The sequence below is a fragment of the Poecilia latipinna genome, unplaced genomic scaffold, assembly GCF_001443285.1.
Source record: "Poecilia latipinna isolate Pla-1442-1.1 unplaced genomic scaffold, P_latipinna-1.0 Scaffold3146, whole genome shotgun sequence".
In the NCBI taxonomy this organism is placed as follows: domain Eukaryota; kingdom Metazoa; phylum Chordata; class Actinopteri; order Cyprinodontiformes; family Poeciliidae; genus Poecilia; species Poecilia latipinna.
Genome location: NW_015115762.1, coordinates 18,821 through 38,820, shown reverse-complemented (window position 1 = coordinate 38,820; position 20,000 = coordinate 18,821). Strand labels below are relative to the sequence as shown.

General features: G+C 40.1%; 2 protein-coding genes across 2 annotated transcripts in view; one reads left to right on the top strand and one right to left on the bottom strand.

Annotated features, from left to right (window-relative positions):
• LOC106940256 (uncharacterized) overlaps positions 1–7,112 on the top strand; it is an 8,777-nt gene extending 1,665 nt beyond the window's left edge. Inside the window, exon 3 of the mRNA XM_015022945.1 lies at positions 2,940–7,112. Coding sequence (XP_014878431.1) covers positions 2,968–6,141 — 3,174 coding nt within the window. The 5' untranslated portion in view covers positions 2,940–2,967 and the 3' untranslated portion in view covers positions 6,142–7,112. The remainder of the gene's footprint in view (positions 1–2,939) is intronic.
• A 1,302-nt stretch (positions 7,113–8,414) lies between these two features.
• Positions 8,415–17,164, bottom strand: crfb16 (cytokine receptor family member B16). The gene is made up of 7 exons (XM_015022946.1): positions 16,814–17,164; positions 16,146–16,272; positions 11,450–11,634; positions 11,239–11,363; positions 10,933–11,080; positions 10,479–10,633; positions 8,415–9,657 (listed from the first exon to the last, which is right to left on the bottom strand). Exons 1-7 carry the CDS (start codon positions 16,872–16,874, stop codon positions 9,559–9,561), a joined length of 900 nt encoding a protein of 299 aa, XP_014878432.1. The 5' UTR covers positions 16,875–17,164; the 3' UTR covers positions 8,415–9,558.
• Positions 17,165–20,000: the final 2,836 nt, after the last annotated feature.

The window sequence follows — 20,000 nt, the reverse complement described above, 5'->3', positions numbered from 1 at the left end:
TAAGGTAAGAATATTCAGTATGGGATTAATAGGAATATCCCACATCATGTTGACAGGAAAGTTTATTTCTCCTTTAATTTTTCTCACCGTCTTCTTCGTCCTCCGTCTCTTCTTCTTCTTCTTCTTCTTCTACATTTTTAATCCACATCCTGTTTTTTTCCTATTAGGCCATGTCTATGCTGGCTGGCATAGAAATGGCCTAATAGGAAATCAGCTAAAAATCCCAGATTTCCACATGATTTCCCAGCTGAATATCTGGGAAATCGAATTATTGAATCAGATTATTGAATCAGATTATTGAATCAGATTATTGAATCAGATTATTGAATCAGATTATTGAATCAGATTATTGTGGAAATGGTTGTAGCAGTTCGTCCTCCAATTGAGGTTGTCGGTTCGATCCCCGCTCTGTCCGCCTCTGTCGTGTCCTGGAGGAAGACACTGCACCCAAGTTTCCTGCTGGTGATGGTCAGAGGGCCCAGCAGGTGGCGCCGGTGCATGGCAGCTTCACCTCTGTCAGAATGCATCAGGGCAGCTGTGGCTACCACCCTGTAGTTGGAATAGGACAAATACAAACAAAATCTGCAGTAGGTAACCTTTATAATATAAATGTCATGTCATTACAGTATAACATCTATGAAAAAATTGAGCTCATGAGAATGATTGACAGCGCTAAGACCCTCCTCCTGGCTCTGATTGGCTGTTTCTGATGGGGGGAGGTCTATTTCTATTTCTATTTCTTTTTTTTTGTTTGTTTGTTTACAGATTATTAGTGTCGTGAAAGTTTTAACAAATATGTAAAATAAACAATTTTATAAAAGTTATCCACTGCAGCTTTAAAGCTAACCATAACGGTGAGTGGGGGCAGTCAACATTAGTCAACATGCTAGTGATAACCCACATACTACTGACTCCATTTTAGCTAACCTTAGCATTGTAGCTAATTTTAGCTTGTACGCTATTATTTTCATGCTGAATGGAGTGTTAGCTGATGTGCTTCTGATAGCCCACATGCTAACGGAGGCATTAAAGCTAAAATGAGCATTTAGCTAATGGTAGTTTATGCAGGACTGTTTGAATACTAGATGGAGGATGTTGGAGGTCAATATGTTAGCAGTAAAGGTCATTTTATTTATAGCACATCTTCAGCAACCAGGGAATACAAAGTGCTTTACAGGATTTAAAAGGAAATACAAACAAAATAACAAACCAAAAGAAGGAGCAAAAGAAGAAAAAGCTAATAATGTTGATCAAAAGTAAATAAATTGGATACTCCGATTCAGGGTTGGTAGGTCAGTATAAGTAAGTATCTTCTGGTCTAATTCCTTTTCTGGGTTAGAAGAATAGGAGTCTAAAAAGTAGCTAAGGTAGTTTTTCTGGATTCCAAGTTTTAATCTCTGTTCTGGGTTGCTAAAAAAGTGTAGGGAAGTAAGTAAGTAAATATTCTATGGACATTCTAAGTTTGCTCTAAATTTGTAAAAGTAACGAGTACTCCACGGTTTCTAAGTAATAATAAAAACTAAATGTTCCTGTTCTGGAAGAATTTTTTCTAGATTCTAAGTTCATTCTAATTCATTTTCTGGGTTGCAATAATAAGAGTCTCTCTGCATCTAAATAGTGAGTACTATGCAGTTTCTAAAAAATTAAGCTAAAGAGTGACTAATAAACTAGAGTCTCTGGATTCCAGGTTTGTTCTAATTCCTTTTCTGGGTTAAAAGTGAGTACTCCATAGTTTCTAAGTAATAAAATAGAAAAGAGGAAAGGACAAATTAGGGCAAATGGTAACATTCAGACAAAACAAAGGGCAAAACAAAAGACATGAGTGAAGGCGGTGATGTCAAAGGACCATGAAACCATGTTGCTCAGCCTCCCGGCAAAGTCTGATAAGATGTTGTTTATCGAGGCATGATATCCTTGGGAGCGCTCCTGTTATCCAGCTGCATGGCTAACAGGAGGGGGTGAGGAAGGAAGAGCGTTGTGTCTACATGTCTTCAAGGAGATTAGAAATATGCAGCCCTTCCAAGGCCACACGGGGAAAGCCAATTCAGAAACAGAACATCTTGGGTTGGGAAGATTATAAATTTCAATCTTCCCTAAAGTCTCTCCGATACGTCTCAGTTCCCAATTATCCAAATTAGTTTAGTCGTTCCACTGAACCAAAACTTAGCAACTTTTCCATGATCGATTCCAACTCGATCATGGAAAAGAGTCTTCGTCTCTGTTCACAACAACAGTCTGAGTGTTCACTTGTTTGGCCACGTCTGTCACAAATTTGTCGATAATCCAGGAATCCACAAGCTCCAAACAGCAGAAATCCTGTTATCATGAATAAATCCAGGGTGAATCCCGCCGGGTGTGTCCCCGCAGGACAAGAGGCTCTTCTGTGCCCAAACTTCTTGACGAGAAAATTTGATCAATTGCATTGAGAGACTGGTTGACCAGATCCATAATTAGTAGATATGGAGGATGTGCAAAGAAAGGCTCCAAAAATATAGAAAAAGACAAAAACAGAGGAAACAGGGCAGGGAGGGAGCAGAGGGAAGAAGCGTCTGCCTTCATCAAGAGCAAGAGAGAAAAATAGCCTTCATGCTAATCATCATGTTAGCTAACTTTGATATAAAGACTTCATGCAATGTTCTGGATGGAGAAAGTCAATGTTAGTCAACATGATGGCCCACATAACAAGAGTAGCCTTTTAGCTAAAATTAGCATTTTAGTAAATTTTGATATAACAGCTTGCCTTTTCATACTAAAAGGACTAGGTCAGAGTTAGTCAACATGTTAGTACTTCAGGCTTTGATGTGCAAAGCCTAAGGTATGCAACAGATGCCGTTGCTTAATATTGATTAGATGGTGCAATAAGAAAAACATGTTACTGCTTCATATGATGAAATTATGACATTTTATTTTTGATTCTGTTTCCGTTTGTTTGACTACAGGCAGATTGACAACAAAGAAGAATCTACAATGGCTATCAAGATGTGGCTGTTGCTGATCATGACTCTGTTCATCGTTGTGGTTGTATTTCTGATGCTCCACTGGCTGAACATCATAACTCTGACTGATGTATTCACATCTGAGAGGAACCTGTCAAAGTTGGTCATCACTGCATTAGACGATCCTAAGATATCATTGGCGTTAACACTGACAATCACTGTGTTCTTCATCTTCTCAAACTCCCTCACAACATCTCTCTTGGTAGTTGTGTCTGCAGTATTTAGCCTGCACTGGTTGAACATCGTTACCCTGCCAGGTTTCTTCCCATCAGCATTAGATGATCCTAAGATATCAGGAGCAGTAACAGTGTCAATCATAGTGTCTCTTACTCTGACAACCTCATTGACCACAATTATCTTAGCTGCTGTGAATGTTGTTCTTTGGTTTAACTGGCTGAAAATCATAACTCTGACTGCTGTATTCACATCTGAGAGGAACTTCTCAGAGTTAACCTTCACAGCATTAGATGATCCTAAGCTTTCTGGAGTGCTGGCACTGACAGTCACTGTGTTTTTCATCATGTCAAACTCCCTCACAACATCTCTCTTGGTTGTTGTGTCTGCAGTATTTAGTCTGCACTGGTTGAACATCATTACACTGGCAGGTTTCTTCCCATCAGCATTAGATGATCCTAAAATATCAGAAGTGATGACAGTGACGATCTTAGTGTTTTTCACTCTGTCAAACCCAATGACCACAACTGTCTTAGCTGCTGTGAATGTTGTTCTTTGGTTTAATTGGCTGGAAATCATCTCACTGAAGGATGTATTCACATCTGAGATCAACCTTTCCGAGTTCGTCTTCACAGTATTAGATGATCCCAAGATGTCAGGAGTTTTAACACCAGCAATCACTGTGTTTTTCATGTCCAACTCATGGGTAATAACTCTCTCACTTACTGTGTCTGTAATATTTAGTTTGCATCGGTTTAACATCATTACACTGACACATTTTTTCCCGTCATGGTTGAAGAATCCTAAAATATCAGGAGTGTTCATGGTGACGATCGCAGTGCTTCTCACCATGTCAACCTCTTTGATAACGACTCTCTCAGTTGTTGTAAACGTCACACTTTGGTCCAATTGGCTGGAAATCATCACTCTGACGGATGTTTTCACATCTGGGAGGAACCTTTTAAAATTGGTCATCCTGGCATTAGATGATCCAAAGATATCAGGAGTGCTCACACTGACGGTCTCTGTCTTCTTCTTCATGTCAAACGTGCTGGTAATAACTATCTCAGTTATTGTGTCTTTAGTATTTAGTTTGCATCGGTTTAACATCATTACACTGAAACATATCTTCCCTTCCAGGTTAAAGAATCCTAAAATATTAGGAGTGTTAATAGTGACAGTCACTGTGTTCCTGACTTTCTCAACCTCTTTGATAACAACCCTCTCAGTTGCTGTGAATGTCACACTTTGGTTCAACTCGCTGGACATCATCACAGTGTCAGACTTAGTCACACTGGGTTCAGATGTATTCGTGTCGTTCACCAGTGGGTCGAGCTACTCAAAGACCTGCACTGAGTCAAGCCCAGGAGCTAAACGACTGGCTGATGTTGTCAAAGGGAAAAGCACTCTAATAACGTCACAAACCGGCCATGTCCCGATTTACAGACTTCCTCTAGAAGAGAAACAGACCAACATTAATGGCTGCAAGAGTTTCACTTTTGGAGAGAAATCCATGAATTGTAACAGAAACATCATGGTTCTTGGAGCTGCAGGTGCTGGGAAGTCCACTGTCATCAATGCGATGATGAACTACGTTCTGGGCGTTAGATGGGAAGACTCGTTTCGGTTTAAGTTAGTGGACGAAGGTCAGTCAGACTCACAGGTTCACAGTCAGACATCAGAAATCACAGTGTACAAACTCTACCACCAGGAGGGATTCAGGGTGAACTACTCCCTCACCATCATAGACACTCCAGGCTTTGGGGGAACCGGCGGCGTAGACAGAGACAAGGAGATCACAGAGCAGCTGCGTAACCTCTTTGCTAACCAGGAAGGCGTTGGTGACATTGATGCTGTGTGTTTCGTGGTTCAGGCAGGTCTAACTGAACTGACATCAACACAAAGGTATGTGTTTGATTCAGCTCTCTCAATCTTTGGCAAAGATGTGGCAGAAAACATCAGGATCCTGGTGACGTTTGCAGACGAGCAGCAGCAACCAGTTGTAGAGGCCATCAAAGTGTCCGGTGTCCCATGTCCTAAAGGTGCAGACGGGCTGCCAGTTCACTTCAAATTCAATAACTCAGTGCTGTTTGCTAACAACAAATCCTCCTTAGTAAGACGCATGATTTGGCCGTACAAAGAGAAAACCTTTGAGTATTGGAACATGGGGACAAACAACATTGCCGGTTTCTTTGCTAGTCTAGCCAACATCAAAACCATAAGACTGACAATGACCATTGAGGTTCAGAAAGAAAGACAGCAACTGGAGAGTACAGTGGAGGAGCTTCAGAAGCAGGTTAAACTTAACTTGGCCAAGCTAGAGGATATCAGGGAGACGAACGACAAACTCAAAGAGCATGAAGCAGAGATCAGGAAGAATGAGGACTTTGTGTTTCACATCACCGGGAGAAAGAACAGGCAAATTGATATTTCTCACACTAGGCATTATATCACCAACTGCATGCAGTGCTGTGTTACCTGTCACTACCCTTGTAGCATACCGAATGATGATGGTAAGAGAGGATGTGCTGCAATGGGGCAGGGAGGATACTGTCAGGTGTGTCCAGGGAAATGTTTCTGGAACGTTCATTCTAACCAGAGCTTCAGATGGGAATATAGTCAAGTTGATGAAGCACAAACTGTGAAACAACTAAAAGAAAAATATGAAAAGGCCTGTGGACAGAAGCTAACCTTAGAGCAGCTGATGAAAAATCTGATGTCTGAGTATCGATCTATGCAGGATGATGTGGTGAAACTGATTGCAGAGGCTGCAAAATGTCTGAACAGAATGAAGGAGATAGTCCTGAACCCAAATCCTCTCACCACTCCAGAATACATCGACTTGCTCATTAAAGGAGAGGAACAGGAGGCCAAGCCAGGCTGGAAGGAGAGAGTTCAGTCTCTGATGAAACTGAAGGAAAAGGCAGAGATCATAGACAGAGTAGAGAAGGAAGTTCTGGGTCATCAGTAATCTGATGCCTTCACAACAATAATCAGTCAGTGACCAACACTGGCTGAGCTGTTTTCAGTTTTACTTATTTTTGCTTCTTTAAATGGCTTTTTATAATAATTGTATTGTATTTTGTGTATTTTCCTGGAAATCAAAACAAGTTGTTTTACTTTGTCATTTTAAAGATGTTCCCACCACTGTTGGGTTCGGGACCATGGCTGCTAACAAATGGCTAAAACCTGTGAATATCTAAGACCCCACTCCAAAAACTCTTACATATAACCCTACTTTAAGAGTTCAAACACCAAATAGGCCTTAATCTGCATTATTATTCCCATTGAAACAGTCTTGCCTCTATTCACAGTCTTCCTTTTTGCCATTCTTGTGGGTTCAGCCAATCAGTGCCAAGAAAAATGAACGGTGCTCCTGGATTGACTGCTTTGAAAATATCAGCCAATCGTGTATCAAGTGTTTCAAGGAGAATTACAACAAAATATTTCAGCTTCCTAAAGTGCATGTTTTAACAAATATTTTAGATTTTCTTCAAATAATTTTGAGTTATGATCCACATAAAAAATCAGTAAATTGGTGAATCTGTGAATAGTGAACTGTGAGCAGACGGCGTCTGCTGTGTGTCTTTGGGCTGTTAATGATTCTGTGTATCTGCTTTTCACTTTGGGTGAGCGTCTGTCGCATACTTTATAGATGTTTTTCCTGTTTTGTTTAGCTGTAAGAAAAATCTGTCCTTTTTCACACATAGAGATCTCGTTGCTTTATTTTCATTTTATTTTTTGCAAGGTTCCACAATTAGGATTTTTAGGGTTTGTGTGAAAGTCATGTCATGGCAACAAACGGATGGATAAGTGGATAATTATCCATTGGATCCAGTTATCCAGCAGATAATTGGATTGAATTTACTGTTTTGTAAAATCCCTGAAACTATGCGGTTGTGAACTGGCATTTTGTGAATAAACTGAATTTAACTGAGATAATCGAATCAACTTTTCCTTTAGCTGCTTAGAGATGGTTTATTTAAACACATAACCATGTTAGGATATGTTACTTCAAGAAGTGACATTGAATGTCTGTATAGACACAGGACTGTATTTTGAACCGTTTGTTTAAATGGAAGCTACTTTTCAGAAAATTATGTCATATAACTGCTGCAAAAAGGTTGTTTTCAAACACGAGTTTCTCCATTGGTGTCAAATTACTGAGATAAATTAACTTCGTTCATATTTTAATTTTCTGAGATGCATGTAATTAAAATTGCAGAGGAAATTCTCATGTTTACTCATAATAAACTCCAATAACAAACCGTTCAGTTCAGCTCAGCTTTCATTCACAACACTGGATTATGATTACAGTCAGTTGCTCCTGTGTCCACCAGGGGGCAGCACATCTTCAGTCATTGATCTGCAGGATTCACAACATTCATCTTACATGATGTAAATCCAGTTTAACACTAAATAAGTTTAGAAACTTTCATGCATACTTAGCTTTTAGAAGTGCTATGCCCTCAGAGCATTTCTAATGCAATGCTTTCAACTTCTAAAGTTAAACTAACAGCTGCAAGGCACTTTAATTTACATCTTTCATTATCAGAACAATATTTAGAAATAGTTAAATTTTGATTCCCATTAATTCTCAATGTTTAAATTATCCAACAACATGTAAGAACATTTATTTTTGTAAACTTTTACATGCATATTTATCTAACAGAAAAACGTGATATTTATCAATCCTTTGATAAAATGAACATTTCATATTTTACTTTGACGTAAATACATTTTAACGTCCACCAGGGGGCGGTGTTTCCTGCTCGGTACTTCTACTTCCTCCGGAAGTCTGTCTCTGTACAGCCCGAAAGTATTCATACCCCCGGCAGATTTAGGTTTAAGTAAAGTAACCTTTTACACGTTTCCTCTACCTTGAATCAGAGATTAGGGTGATGGTGAAGAGTCCTTCTGTCCTCATGGAGTTAATCACAAAACATAAATCATCAAAATACCAGGAAAATACAAAAAACATAAACATCTTTCATTCATGCAGTTTATTTAAATTCTTCATTTATTAACTGACATAGAACATTGTTCTCGAGTGAAAATGGACAAAATTATACTTTGTTTTAAAACACATTCCAACATCCAAACAACAGAAGGAAAAATTCTGTTCTAGGAAAATCAAATCAAAACATTTATTTTAAATTCAGTCCAGAAAAACACCAGAAAACAGCTTAAGATAAACGTTCTTCAGCAAATTATTTTAGTTTTCACAGAGCAGCATTTCCAACATTAAACATGATTTATTTTCTGGGAAGTTCTGCGTTTCTTTAATCAGATCAGGATAAAAACATACATTTGTGACATTTTCAGAATTATTACTGGTGAAAAATCTTTCACACCCTCAGAACAATAATGCAGAAAAGCCAGATTTACTTTCCGACATGAATGTTTCAGACATTCATCTGAAGTCTAAATTTGATCAAAGGAATCGACAAATATTTTTTAGTCTGGACAGGAAGTTGGGACAACAAAAGATTTATTTGATTAAAAATAAGGACATAAACTGAAATAAAGATAAAAAAAGCCTCCATGAACGTCCAGCTTTAAGACCGTCATGGCAACGGCGTGTTAAATCACTTCCTGTGTTGAGGAAACTGTAGCTGTTGCCATGGTAACTAGCAGCAGCAGGGAACAAAACCCTGAAAACTATTTATGTATATTCTTTAAACCTTTACATGACAAAACAAGAGTTTTACAATATAAAACAAAAATCCTTGAAATAAAAAGACGCAGTACTGCTGAACGTTGAATGAAACAACAATAAGACAATAAAACACTTTATATTATCCTTCATAAAAACGTTTGTCTTTTTCAGACGATCTCCGAGTTTGAACCCAAACCTGGTAAAGTGTTCATATAAAACCATGAGACCCTGAGAGATAATATAATATAATATAATATAATATAATATAATATAATATAATATAATATAATATAAAACCACCCTTAAGTCGACACAAATCCTGAATAAACTGGGTTAAAATAAATCTGTTATGGTGGAAAATAAAGAAATAAAACCTGTAACTCACCAAATCTTCGTTCTTTATCTGGTGGGTAAAGTTTAGGTTTTACTTTTTATGTATAAATATAACATGAACCTCTATGTGATCTTTTTCTGGCATTTTCAGAGCCTTCATGGCTTTAATTAAATCTTCTGAGAACAGTTTATAGAAATATTCCTTTACTGTCTGTACAACACAAACATGCTGTGACCTTTGACCTCCTCCCCCTTCATGCCGGTAAACCAGCCTCGTTTTAAACCTGAAGGCAGCAGAACCTCGAGGTCGGCCTCCTTCGGTCAGCCGGACCCGGGAAACCCCCGGTCGCCCCGAGTGACGGCTGTTTCCATGGCGATCACAGCGCTGAGCCGGGGTCACGTTGCTCCGCCTCTCAGCAGGGGGGGGCTGACAGTGACAGCACTAAGCTCCTCCCTCTGCTGGGGAATCGCAATCCAGACGGTGACGTTCCCAATCTGCACACAGATGAAAATCAACCTGGTTCAAAAGTTTAACAACATTCTTTCATAAATCCAAACGCTGAGCTCCTGCTTTCTGCAGTTTGATTTATTTCTACACTAGTTTCACAAAGCAGATGGCGCCAGGCAGCAGAAGCCCCGCCCATCAAGCCAAACCTTTCTGGATCAAGTCGTCATTTTTCTCTAACATGATTACAGAGAAAAATAAAAATGTCTGAGCAGAGGAAGAACATCAGTGGAAAATCTGAATTCAGATGGGAAATGGGATCATCCAGAGATAAACAGCATTGGAGGTTAAAATATAGAAACTCATTATATGGATGTCCATTTTCTGAGTCTGACCAAATTTTCTGTCTCAACATTAAAATAAATAAATTTAAAAAGTTTAGATATTGTCAAGCATTTTCATATTTCGTGGAACATTTTCTTCCTGAAAAAGTCAGTTTTGTTTTTCTATCAGGTATTTTTGACCATAAAAGAAAAACATTTTTTTAAGTCTCTTTTTCGGTTGAGTCTTTCAGTGATTTTGCTTTTGCTTAAATCCTGAATGGCACAAAAAGTTATTTTTTCTCCAGAAAAATGTCCCAGCACTCATTGTTTTATTTATTTGTTTTAATTTTGCAGTTTACAATTGGTTTTTTTTCTCCTCTTTAGAAACTGAAAAGCTCCTCAAGGAGAAAATTCCCCAAAACTTTACAATATGTTTTTTAAACTTAGAAATAAGAAAGAAAATTTTGTCAGACTTAGAAAATCCTGACTTTGTCTTGTGAACAAACCATAAAAACTGAAATCTACAGCACGACGTGTTGAAGACCCACCAGAAACGACGGCAGCGGCTCTTTCTGGAAATACTTCTGACAGGAGTCGGGGCGACAGTGGACGAGCGCCCAGAACAAACCGATCAGGAGGCCCAACATGACGACGACCGTCACCGTCACCGCGGTGGGCTGCTTCCACGCCGGAGCGCCAGGACCTGCAGGAGAGCCAGGCTCTGATTAAAGCACCAGCCAAGTGGGAACTCACCCGTTTTCTAATGAGATTCCAGTCTGAGGATGAATTCACACCAGCCCGGTTCGGTCCGCTTCGCTGGGCGCGGTGTGAATGCTAATCCAACTCTGGTCCAAACCTCAGTCTGGGTTAAAGTGAATTTTAGTTTGGATTGAATGCGAACGCCAAGCGGACCTGAGACCGCTCCAAAAAGGGCTGCTGATTAAACTGGTTTTAGTTTTCTGGAGTCAAACTGAAGAAGTGAGTCTGAAAAGTTTTCCTCACCTGTGATGGAAACACAGTGGCTGTCGGTGAACCCGCTCTGCACGTCCAGATTCAGGACAACCTTGGCCTTGACGCAGTACACCGCTCCCTCCTGCAGGGCGGCGACCTGCAGCACCTCCTGGTCTGCTGGCATGGAGTAATCCTTAGTCTGAAGACAGAAACAGAAACGCAGGAGCATCAGGTCAGTTCATGTGACTGAAAACAGCTGCAGGCTGAACTTCCAGAGATGATCAAACTGCAGCTTCTAGAGGCCAGAAATGAAAATATAAACGAGACAAAAAGGAGGATAAAAGTGAAGAAAACCACCTGCTGCTCTTTGTCTGTCCTCCATATCGTCACCATGGTAACGGCGGTGAGAGGGAACTTCCTGACGGACACCAGCAGAACGTCGCCTGCTGCCGTCACCCTGAGCTCAGGAACTGGAGGCGTGACTGCAGAGACACATGATCCCTTCCTGAACATACGACCTTTGAGGCTGGACATGTTTGGGTTTAATCAATCGGTGGAGAACTCTTACTGTTGTTCCTGTTGAACGGAAATTTGGCCCAGGCGGACATCTTGGAGCCACACTGCGCCCTGACCCGCAGGCTGTAGTCGGAGTCAGACCCCAGGTCAAAGGTCAGGTCGCAGCTGGTGAGGGGGATCCTCTGGCACTCGGCAGCGTTTATCCAGCTGCCGTTCTTGATCAGGAGCTCAAACTCCCTGGAAACAGAAACGGGTGGAAACTCTGTGACGTCCTGCAGCCTGGTTACAGTCTCTGAAGTTTTCCACCAGCTGGGTTTGATTCTGAGAGAAGACTCTCAGTAATCCTCTCTAATCTTTCTGCTCTGATTGTCAGGAATGTTTTTGTTGGTTTTGACCTCAGGTTCAGGACCAGCGTTGCTCTGCAGCCGTTGATCTGCATTCCCCTGCAGGACGCTGCAGCTGTCAGTCAGACATGCTAATGGCTGCAGGCGCTGATCACTCTGACTCCTGTTTGCTGTGACTCACCTGCTCGTCTGTCAGGTCGGGTCGGTTTGCTGGAATATGAAGCAACACTAAAACATAAACAGAGTCAGGCTGCTGGTGCTCATAAACAACATGTTGTCTCTGCAGCTTGTGTGAATTTTACCCGATACATAAATCTGTGTTTTCATTGTGAATTTAGAAAAATGAGCTGCTTCCATCTGGAAAACGTTTCATTGAGTCTGAAGCTGCTGCTGGTTTCATTCACTGTTTGTTTAAAACTAACAACCTCAACAAGGTTTGACTCCATAAAACTATTATGTTTTACAGTGCTTTACACTATAACAACATAACAAGATTCATTCAATATGAAACAAACAAACATTGCATTTTGTAAAATTCCATCAAGAAAATCATTAATGCACATCAAATATATTGATTAATGATCCAGTTCTGATCAATCCAAAGCAACTTTAACAGGAAGGTTTTAATCTTGATTCAAAGGCACTCAGTGTTTCGGCTATTTTGCAGTTTTCTAGAAGTTTGTTCCAGATTTGTGGTGCATAGAAGCTGAATGCAGCTTGTTTGGTTCTGGGGATGAACGGATGAATTTCTCTATGTTTTGCTGCGATCAGTCCTCTAATCGTGGAAATGTTCTTCAGGTGACAGAAGGCCGACTTTGTAACTGACTTTATGTGTCTGAAGGTTCTGTAGGCCTGATCTCTAAAACCAGGCGGCTCACTGAATCACTGTTAGGGACATGAACACCTGAATCTGTCACTGACATTTCAGTTCTCTGTTGAGCTTTATTACCTCGTTAATATTTTTATTATAGAAATGATGATTTGGGAGAAGAGCTAACATCTCTAAGCTAACATCTCTAAGCTAACATCTCTAAGCTAACATCTCTAAGCTAACGCTCCGGTCTTCACTGTGTCTCAGGCTGAGTGTTAAGCTCAACAGAATCAGCTGCATGATGGAGAGGAGTTTAACACTGAACTGAAAAACATTTCAAAAAACAACGAGCCAATCAGAAGCAAATGAAGGACAGCAGAGGCAGAGTGCATGCTGGGAAACTGAGGGATGGAGACTAATTAACACCAAGAAGAAAGGAGCAATAAAAATATATGTCTTTAAAACACTCTACAAATAAGTATATTATTATTATTATTATTATTATTATTATTATTATTATTATTATTATTATTATTATTATTATGCTCATTGCACTAAATCACTGACTGGGCATCAGTCCCAAGTATCAGGTCATGATTCAAGCCTGATAAAAATAAAAACAGAGAAGAGCAGAGATTCTGTGTTGGTGGAGGAAAAAAGCCAAACCATGAGATTCATGTTGGGCTCTGATGTTATTAAGAAGTTTATTTGTCAGGTTTGTTCCAGAAGCGTCTCGGTTCGACTTTGGTAAACTTTGTTTCGGCTCAGGTAGATCAGAACATGATCACTCTGGGATGGAGGTGAACGTCTGAATGGTTTCCTGGGAATGCTGCATGACTGGCTCTGAGCATAACGAGCGATAATGAAAATAAATCAAGAGAAAATTTGTTTCCAGAGAAGACGTCAGAAACCAGTCCGACTTTATGCCCTTTGCCCTCCGGATGTTTCTCCTGACTGGTTTGGTGTCAAATAATGTTACTATTAAAAGTGTCAGATTTTTTTATTTTAAAGTTTTCTTATTCTCTGGATGCGTTCAGGTACAGATGAGATTAATAAATACTGAGTTTCAGCTAATAAAAGGCTAAACAGGTTTTATAGGTTTAAATATGAGCCTATAAAACTGGTTCATAGGTTCTTTTGTTCTGATGAGAATGAAAGCTGCAGTCTGAGCCTTTGCAGCGCGGTGAACGGAAGAATGCTGCTGGGCTTCAGAAGAACCGTCGGAGCGATCAGCTGGCACTTTAGTGAAGCTTCTGATGTACAGCAGGTGACACACGGCTCCAGAATGTTCCAGACTGACTGGGCTGGAATCTGATCAGAGACGTTCAGCACAAAATCAGTTTGAGAAAGAAACCGATCGTGTGGAAGCCTGACGAGGTCCAGCATGATGAATGAGAAAACTGAAATTAGACACCAGCTGTGTTTCCATTCACCACAGTTAATGTGTTTCACAAAAATGAATTATTTTGGATGTTTTTTTTTGCATCATATGATGATCAACTGCCAGATGTTACTACTGGAGGAAATGATGAAGAAGACGACAGGAAGTGAGATGCATATTTTTAAATAACCTATCGCACTGACAAACTTATGTTTTAAAGTTTCTTATTAGCAGCATTTTGTTTAGTTTTGTAATGGAAACACAGTTACTGATGTGGAAACGCTTCACCTTCAGAACGTTTTCAGAGTTTATTCCCTCTGGTCTTAAATCCAGGAGAACGGGGCTCCAGCAGAGGGACGGGGTTTTACCAAAATATACTTTTTACTTTACTTGAGTTATATTATAATGAATTGCTACTCTTACAAAAGTAACATTTCCGGATTCTCTGTGTGTTATTAAAGTAAAGAAGCTGAACCTCAACCAGACTGATTCGTCTCCAAGCTGAGTTTCTCTCTGGATCCCGACACCAGAGTCCTAATCCCTACTGGGGTCATGGGGGCTGCTGGTTCCTATCACCGGGCACGCGGTGGGGTCACCAGTCCATCACAACGACAGACTGGACAAATAATCACATCAAGGATAATTTAGTCATGTTTCTGCCAGAGGACCTGGAGAAAACCCACCATGCAACAACACAGAAAGACCCTGAGCCGGGAATTGAACCCAGAACCTTCTGGCTGCAAGACAACAGCTCTACCAACTGCACCACTGTATTTTAAACAGTCTTGAACTGCATCAATAGAAACCATAGTGATGTTTTAACTCAGATTAAATGAAAAAAGTTCAGAAGAATCAATAATGAGGAAACAGTAACTGTAGAAAAATGCAGATCAGCGAAATTCTCAAATCAGAAACCTCACTTTTCAGCCTTTACAGAGGAATTCAATCAATATATTACATCTCTCCAGTATTTAATAAATAGAAAAGCAGTAAGACAATGGATATGTGCGCTCACTTTAACATCTTTCTGAGTTAACTTTTTATTTATACATTTGCTTTTCGATTTGTTTGTGCTTCCTATGAAACACCCTGACATTATTCTCTTGTCTGTTCTGTTACTTGTTTGTTAATTTTGCTATTTTGTAAACCCCTTTATTGTCAATAAAAAACTGCTGATCAGCTGGTTTTTACGTTTCATTCTGACTGCAGAACATCCAGCTTCGGTTCTTCCTGTGTTTATTCTCTTCTCTAATTGTTCCTCTCCTGATTCCCCCTGCAGAGCCGTCGCTTCGTTAAATTTCTGCTCAGAGCAAAAATGTTTCGTCTCATTTCCTGTCCAGCTGCAGCCGATCCGCTGCTGCAGTTTCTCCAAAACCTTTAAACGTTTCTGCATCATTTAGGATCAGAACGTTTCCATGTTTTTTATTGGGCATATCATGACCACTCACTCACTCACTCACTCACTCACTCACTCACTCACTCACTCACTCACTCACTCACTCACTCACTCACTCACTCACTCACCAATGAACGAATGAAGATATCTATAGATAAATGTGAGCAAATAGTTTTTTTTTCTACCTCTGAAAGCAACAAAAGACCAAAAACTGCAAACAGAAAAGTTCATCTGAGTGAACAGAGTCTGGCAGCTGAATGGTTTCATTTACTGTTTCCAACAGAAATGAGACATTATTCATGCATTAGGAATCAATAAGTCTTTATTTATGAAGATGGTGACAGATTTGATTAAGGAGAAGAAAAAGGGAAAAGTTAGTGGAAGGAGGAAGAAAAGATCTGATTGTGTTTCCCACTGAAATCTGTTTGATGATTTTATAACTTCAATAAATCACCAAACGTGTTTCTAAAAGGCTGATTTTAATCAGATCCAGAAACTTAATTACATTTACAGCATCTAGTCCATTTATTGACCTCTGACCTCAGAGGTCAGTCAGCCTGCAGCCTTTTAGTTTTTTATTGAGTCAATTTATTAAAAATTGATTCAGTTTCCAAAAACTAAACCTTCAGATCCTGTTGAATTTTCACCAAAACATTTTTCATCTGCATGTGAATCTTTACTGGATGATGATTCACAATCAGCAGCATTAATGTAAACATGATTCATCATTAATATAAACATGATTCATCGACAGCATTTTATGCAGATCTTTTAGCTTCCTGCATTTCCCTCTGTTTATCAGGTGACTTTACTCACCCCTGGTACTGAACGGAGTAAAGCACGGTGGAGTTGCATGATGCTCTGGGCTGCGTCCAGCGCAGGACGTGTCTCATGTTGACCGAGTCCATGGAGACGGTCCCAGGAGCCGGCAGCGTCCAGACGCCTGCAGGGACAGTTTCCATCATGAGTCAAACTCAGATTCAAAATTCAAAAATACTTTATTGATCCCAGAGGGAAATTTAATAAATCAAACATCCAGAAACATCTGGAAATATCTGGAAATGTGGAAACATCTGGAAATGTGGAAACATCTGGAAATGTGGAAACTTTTGCGGTTCTGAACCATCAGATTTAAAATCCTAACGAAACTAAACATTTAATTTATTCTCATCTTTCTGTGATTTCAGTTTTTTATTTGAAAATCTTCATATTAAATGTTATAAAATCTGTTTTCTTCATTTCATTTCTTCATTTCTTCATTTCATTTCTTCATTCATTCATATCTAAGCTTCTGTGCAGATTATTTTTTCTAGTATCAACACTATGAAAAACTGCAGCAGGAATAATTCATGAGGTATTTTAGACTTGAGTTTGAACTTCTAGTTCTTTCTGGACGAATCGTCTCTGCTGGTTGTTCTGCCTGCAGCTCTGCAGCGTTGCTGCTGGAGGAAAAGTTCAGACGTTTCTGTCTGGTTTCTGCTCACCGTTGGTGAACTCCAGCAGGACGACCATCATGAGCAGCTTCCTGCTCCTCCTCGTCGCCATGGCAGCAAACGGAGTCCCACAGAGCGGAGAAACCAGACAGTTTCTGATCCTGCGGGAGGAAACGTGTCTGGATGTCCTGCGGAGCGTCGCTCTAACCCATCGTCTGTTCGGGTCCAGCCTGGGAGAACAGAAGAGTCAGCACGGATCCACTGTGATCTGCTGGTGATCCACTGTGATCTGCTGGTGATCTGGTGAGGAAATGCGACGCGCCCAGATGCTGAGGTAAGATTTAAAGACGGAGATCTGGTCCGACCGGCTGGGAAAGCCTTCAGGGCTTCACCTGTCAGCTCCGGTTCGACACACCTGGATGGATCAGAGGGAGGCGGAGAAGAAATGCAGCTGCTGCAGCTGCTGCAGCTGCTCTCACCTCACTGAAAGAAAATAATTATTAAAAACATATTTCAGGTCTGGGTCTGTCCTGATTTAGTTTTCCTGCTGCTCTGACTGCTGTCGTTTCCTGCAGCTGAAACAGATAGTTGTTTTTTTCCCCTGTATTTTTGCAGCAGTGACCTCTGACCTCTCCTGCAGCAGTGACCTCTGACCTCTCCTGCAGCAGTGAGCTCCGGGCTCAGCATGTCTACGTGACGCGTTCCTCCCTGTTTTTGTTTCTCGACCGTCGAGCCGCTCAGTGACTCATCAGTTTCTGCTCTGATAAAATCGGCTTCAGCTGAACCAGTAAAGTCAACATGATGGTTTTACTGGGAGGGAATTATTCCACTAACACGTCTGATCACAGGGAAGCTGCTGAATGGATTTCTTATCAAGATTCCTCACAGAGATCAAATGAGATATTCACACATTCAGGATCTCGGCAGGATTCCAGATGAAACAGGAACCAGAAAAACTCGACGTAACTCAGAGAAATAAAAAAGGAAACTGATGAACTAAAACATTCATGTTTTCAGTTCTGATTTAAAGGAACCAAACATTTCTCATGTCTTTATTTCTCTAATTTTCTCTTCAATTTTACAGAATTTGTCGCATTTTTGACCCAAATTTCTGACTTTATGTCAGAGAATATTTTTCATGTTTTTAAAACTTTCTTCTTCTCTGCAGACGTCTCTAAAAGTCACATGCAAGTAAAACGAAGGGTTTTTATCTGTGTAATTGGTTTTAAAGATGAGCATTAAACATGTTTAAAATCTGACCGTCTGGTTTTATGTATTAAGTTTTTCTGTCTTGTCTGAAATAATTCTTTCATTTTTACACCAAGGAAGTTTTTAATCAGAGAAAATTGTTTTGACATCAGAGAATATTCACATCTTTTATCATAAATATGTGAAATGAATGTATAAATGTTTCAGTGTTTTGGTGTAAATGTCTCCCTCTGGTCGTTCATCTCCTGTGGTTCTGATAATCTGCAGTAACTTCTGGTTCTTAGAACAGAATAATCTGAATAATCTGAATAAATCTGGAGACCAGATGGTTTATAGAAACAAACATGTTTTATTTAAATAGAGATGATCAGGATGTTACTTGTTTTGGTTTCACTTTTGTGTTTATTTTCTTGATCATGCTCCAGTTCTTCCTCATTGTTTCATTCTTTATATTCTAGTTGATCCTTTTATTAGGACGTTTCTATGGTTATCGTTTATATTCTCCTCTTTCTCACATTATTTATTATATTATCTCTAAACATGATCAGTGATATTCTGGACAGTCTGATTTGGACTCTTCAGGTAAAACGTCACGTAGTGATCCTCTGTCAAAATAGAACGTCTCTGTCTCCTTTTCATCCAGTCCTGCAGGTTTTCTTCTCGAACCTTTTGGTTTTTCCTCAGGCTTGTTTCTCTGAAATCGACTCGTTTCTGACAGACGGGAATTTGACTGGGCCTGAAGTTAAAGTTAGTTAAAAATCTTTGTTCATCCTGTTGAACTGGAGGCTTTTTCAGTTTTCAGACTCTTTCCTGCATCAGCATCATTTTATTATTCAGTCGTGTAAAGATGGAGAAAAAACATGAAAAACTTCAGAATATCCAGATGAATTCAAACTGAGATTAAATTAATCCAGGTTTCCCTCCTGCAGCCGTTCAATCTGCTCACTCAGTTACATTAAATGTTTTCTAATGGAGCTGCCTGACAGAAAGGTCAAAGGTCAATTCGTCAGCTGCTGAACATGTTGACCTGCTGACCTGCTCTGGTTTCCAGTCGCTGTGGTGCCAGGCCCGGTTAGGAGAGGCGAAACCGACCAGAACCAGCTGAACCAGAGGTCAGAGGTCAAGAAGAACCAGAACTGAAGGCAGATCCAATAAAACCTGTGAGGCTGTTGATGCAAATGGATCAGAATCAGTCGGATTCTGGCCCGGTTTCAGTCGGATCAGAACCCAGAAGTCAGACTTTGGACTCTGATGATGAGCAAACATTAACCGGCCATAAAACCAGTAAACCCATAAAGGCTCATAACGGTTTCACTGAGACCAGAACCGCTGGAGAACCCAGACCCAGAACCAGACCCAGAACCAGAACCAGACCCAGGACCAGACCCAGGATCAGACCCAGACCCAGACCCAGAACCAGAACCAGACCCAGACCCAGACCCAGAACCAGACCCAGACCCAGACCCAGAACCAGAACCAGACCCAGGACCAGACCCAGGATCAGACTCAGACCCAGAACCAGAACCAGACCCAGACCCAGAACCAGAACCAGAACCAAACCCGGCCCGCTCCGCTGCCTTTATCCAACTGCAGGCGATTTATTTAGTTTGTTTTGAGGTTTCATGATGACATCATCAGCTTCATGTTTACAGTTCTGTTCTGGAGAAGCGGATCAGCATCACCGTTTCCATGACAACACATCACTTCTTCTTTCCTCAGCTGAACCTCTAAAGGTCAAACTTGATAAAAACAAAGTTCCACATTTTTACTTCTTCTATAAACACAAACGACCAAAGTCAGAGTGAAAACATCCTGAAAATAAATATCAATATTTCTGATTCAATAAATACCAATAATGTTGATTTAAATGTTTTTATTTCCTGTGAAAGAAAACAAGATAGTGGATGATTTTTAGATTTTAGTTTTTGTTTCTGGTTTGTCTTTAGAGGTGTCGAGAAAAGTCGAGCTCATCCCACTTCCCCATGCTGGAGATTTTAGTTTAATAATAACAATAAATAAAGTTATCTAT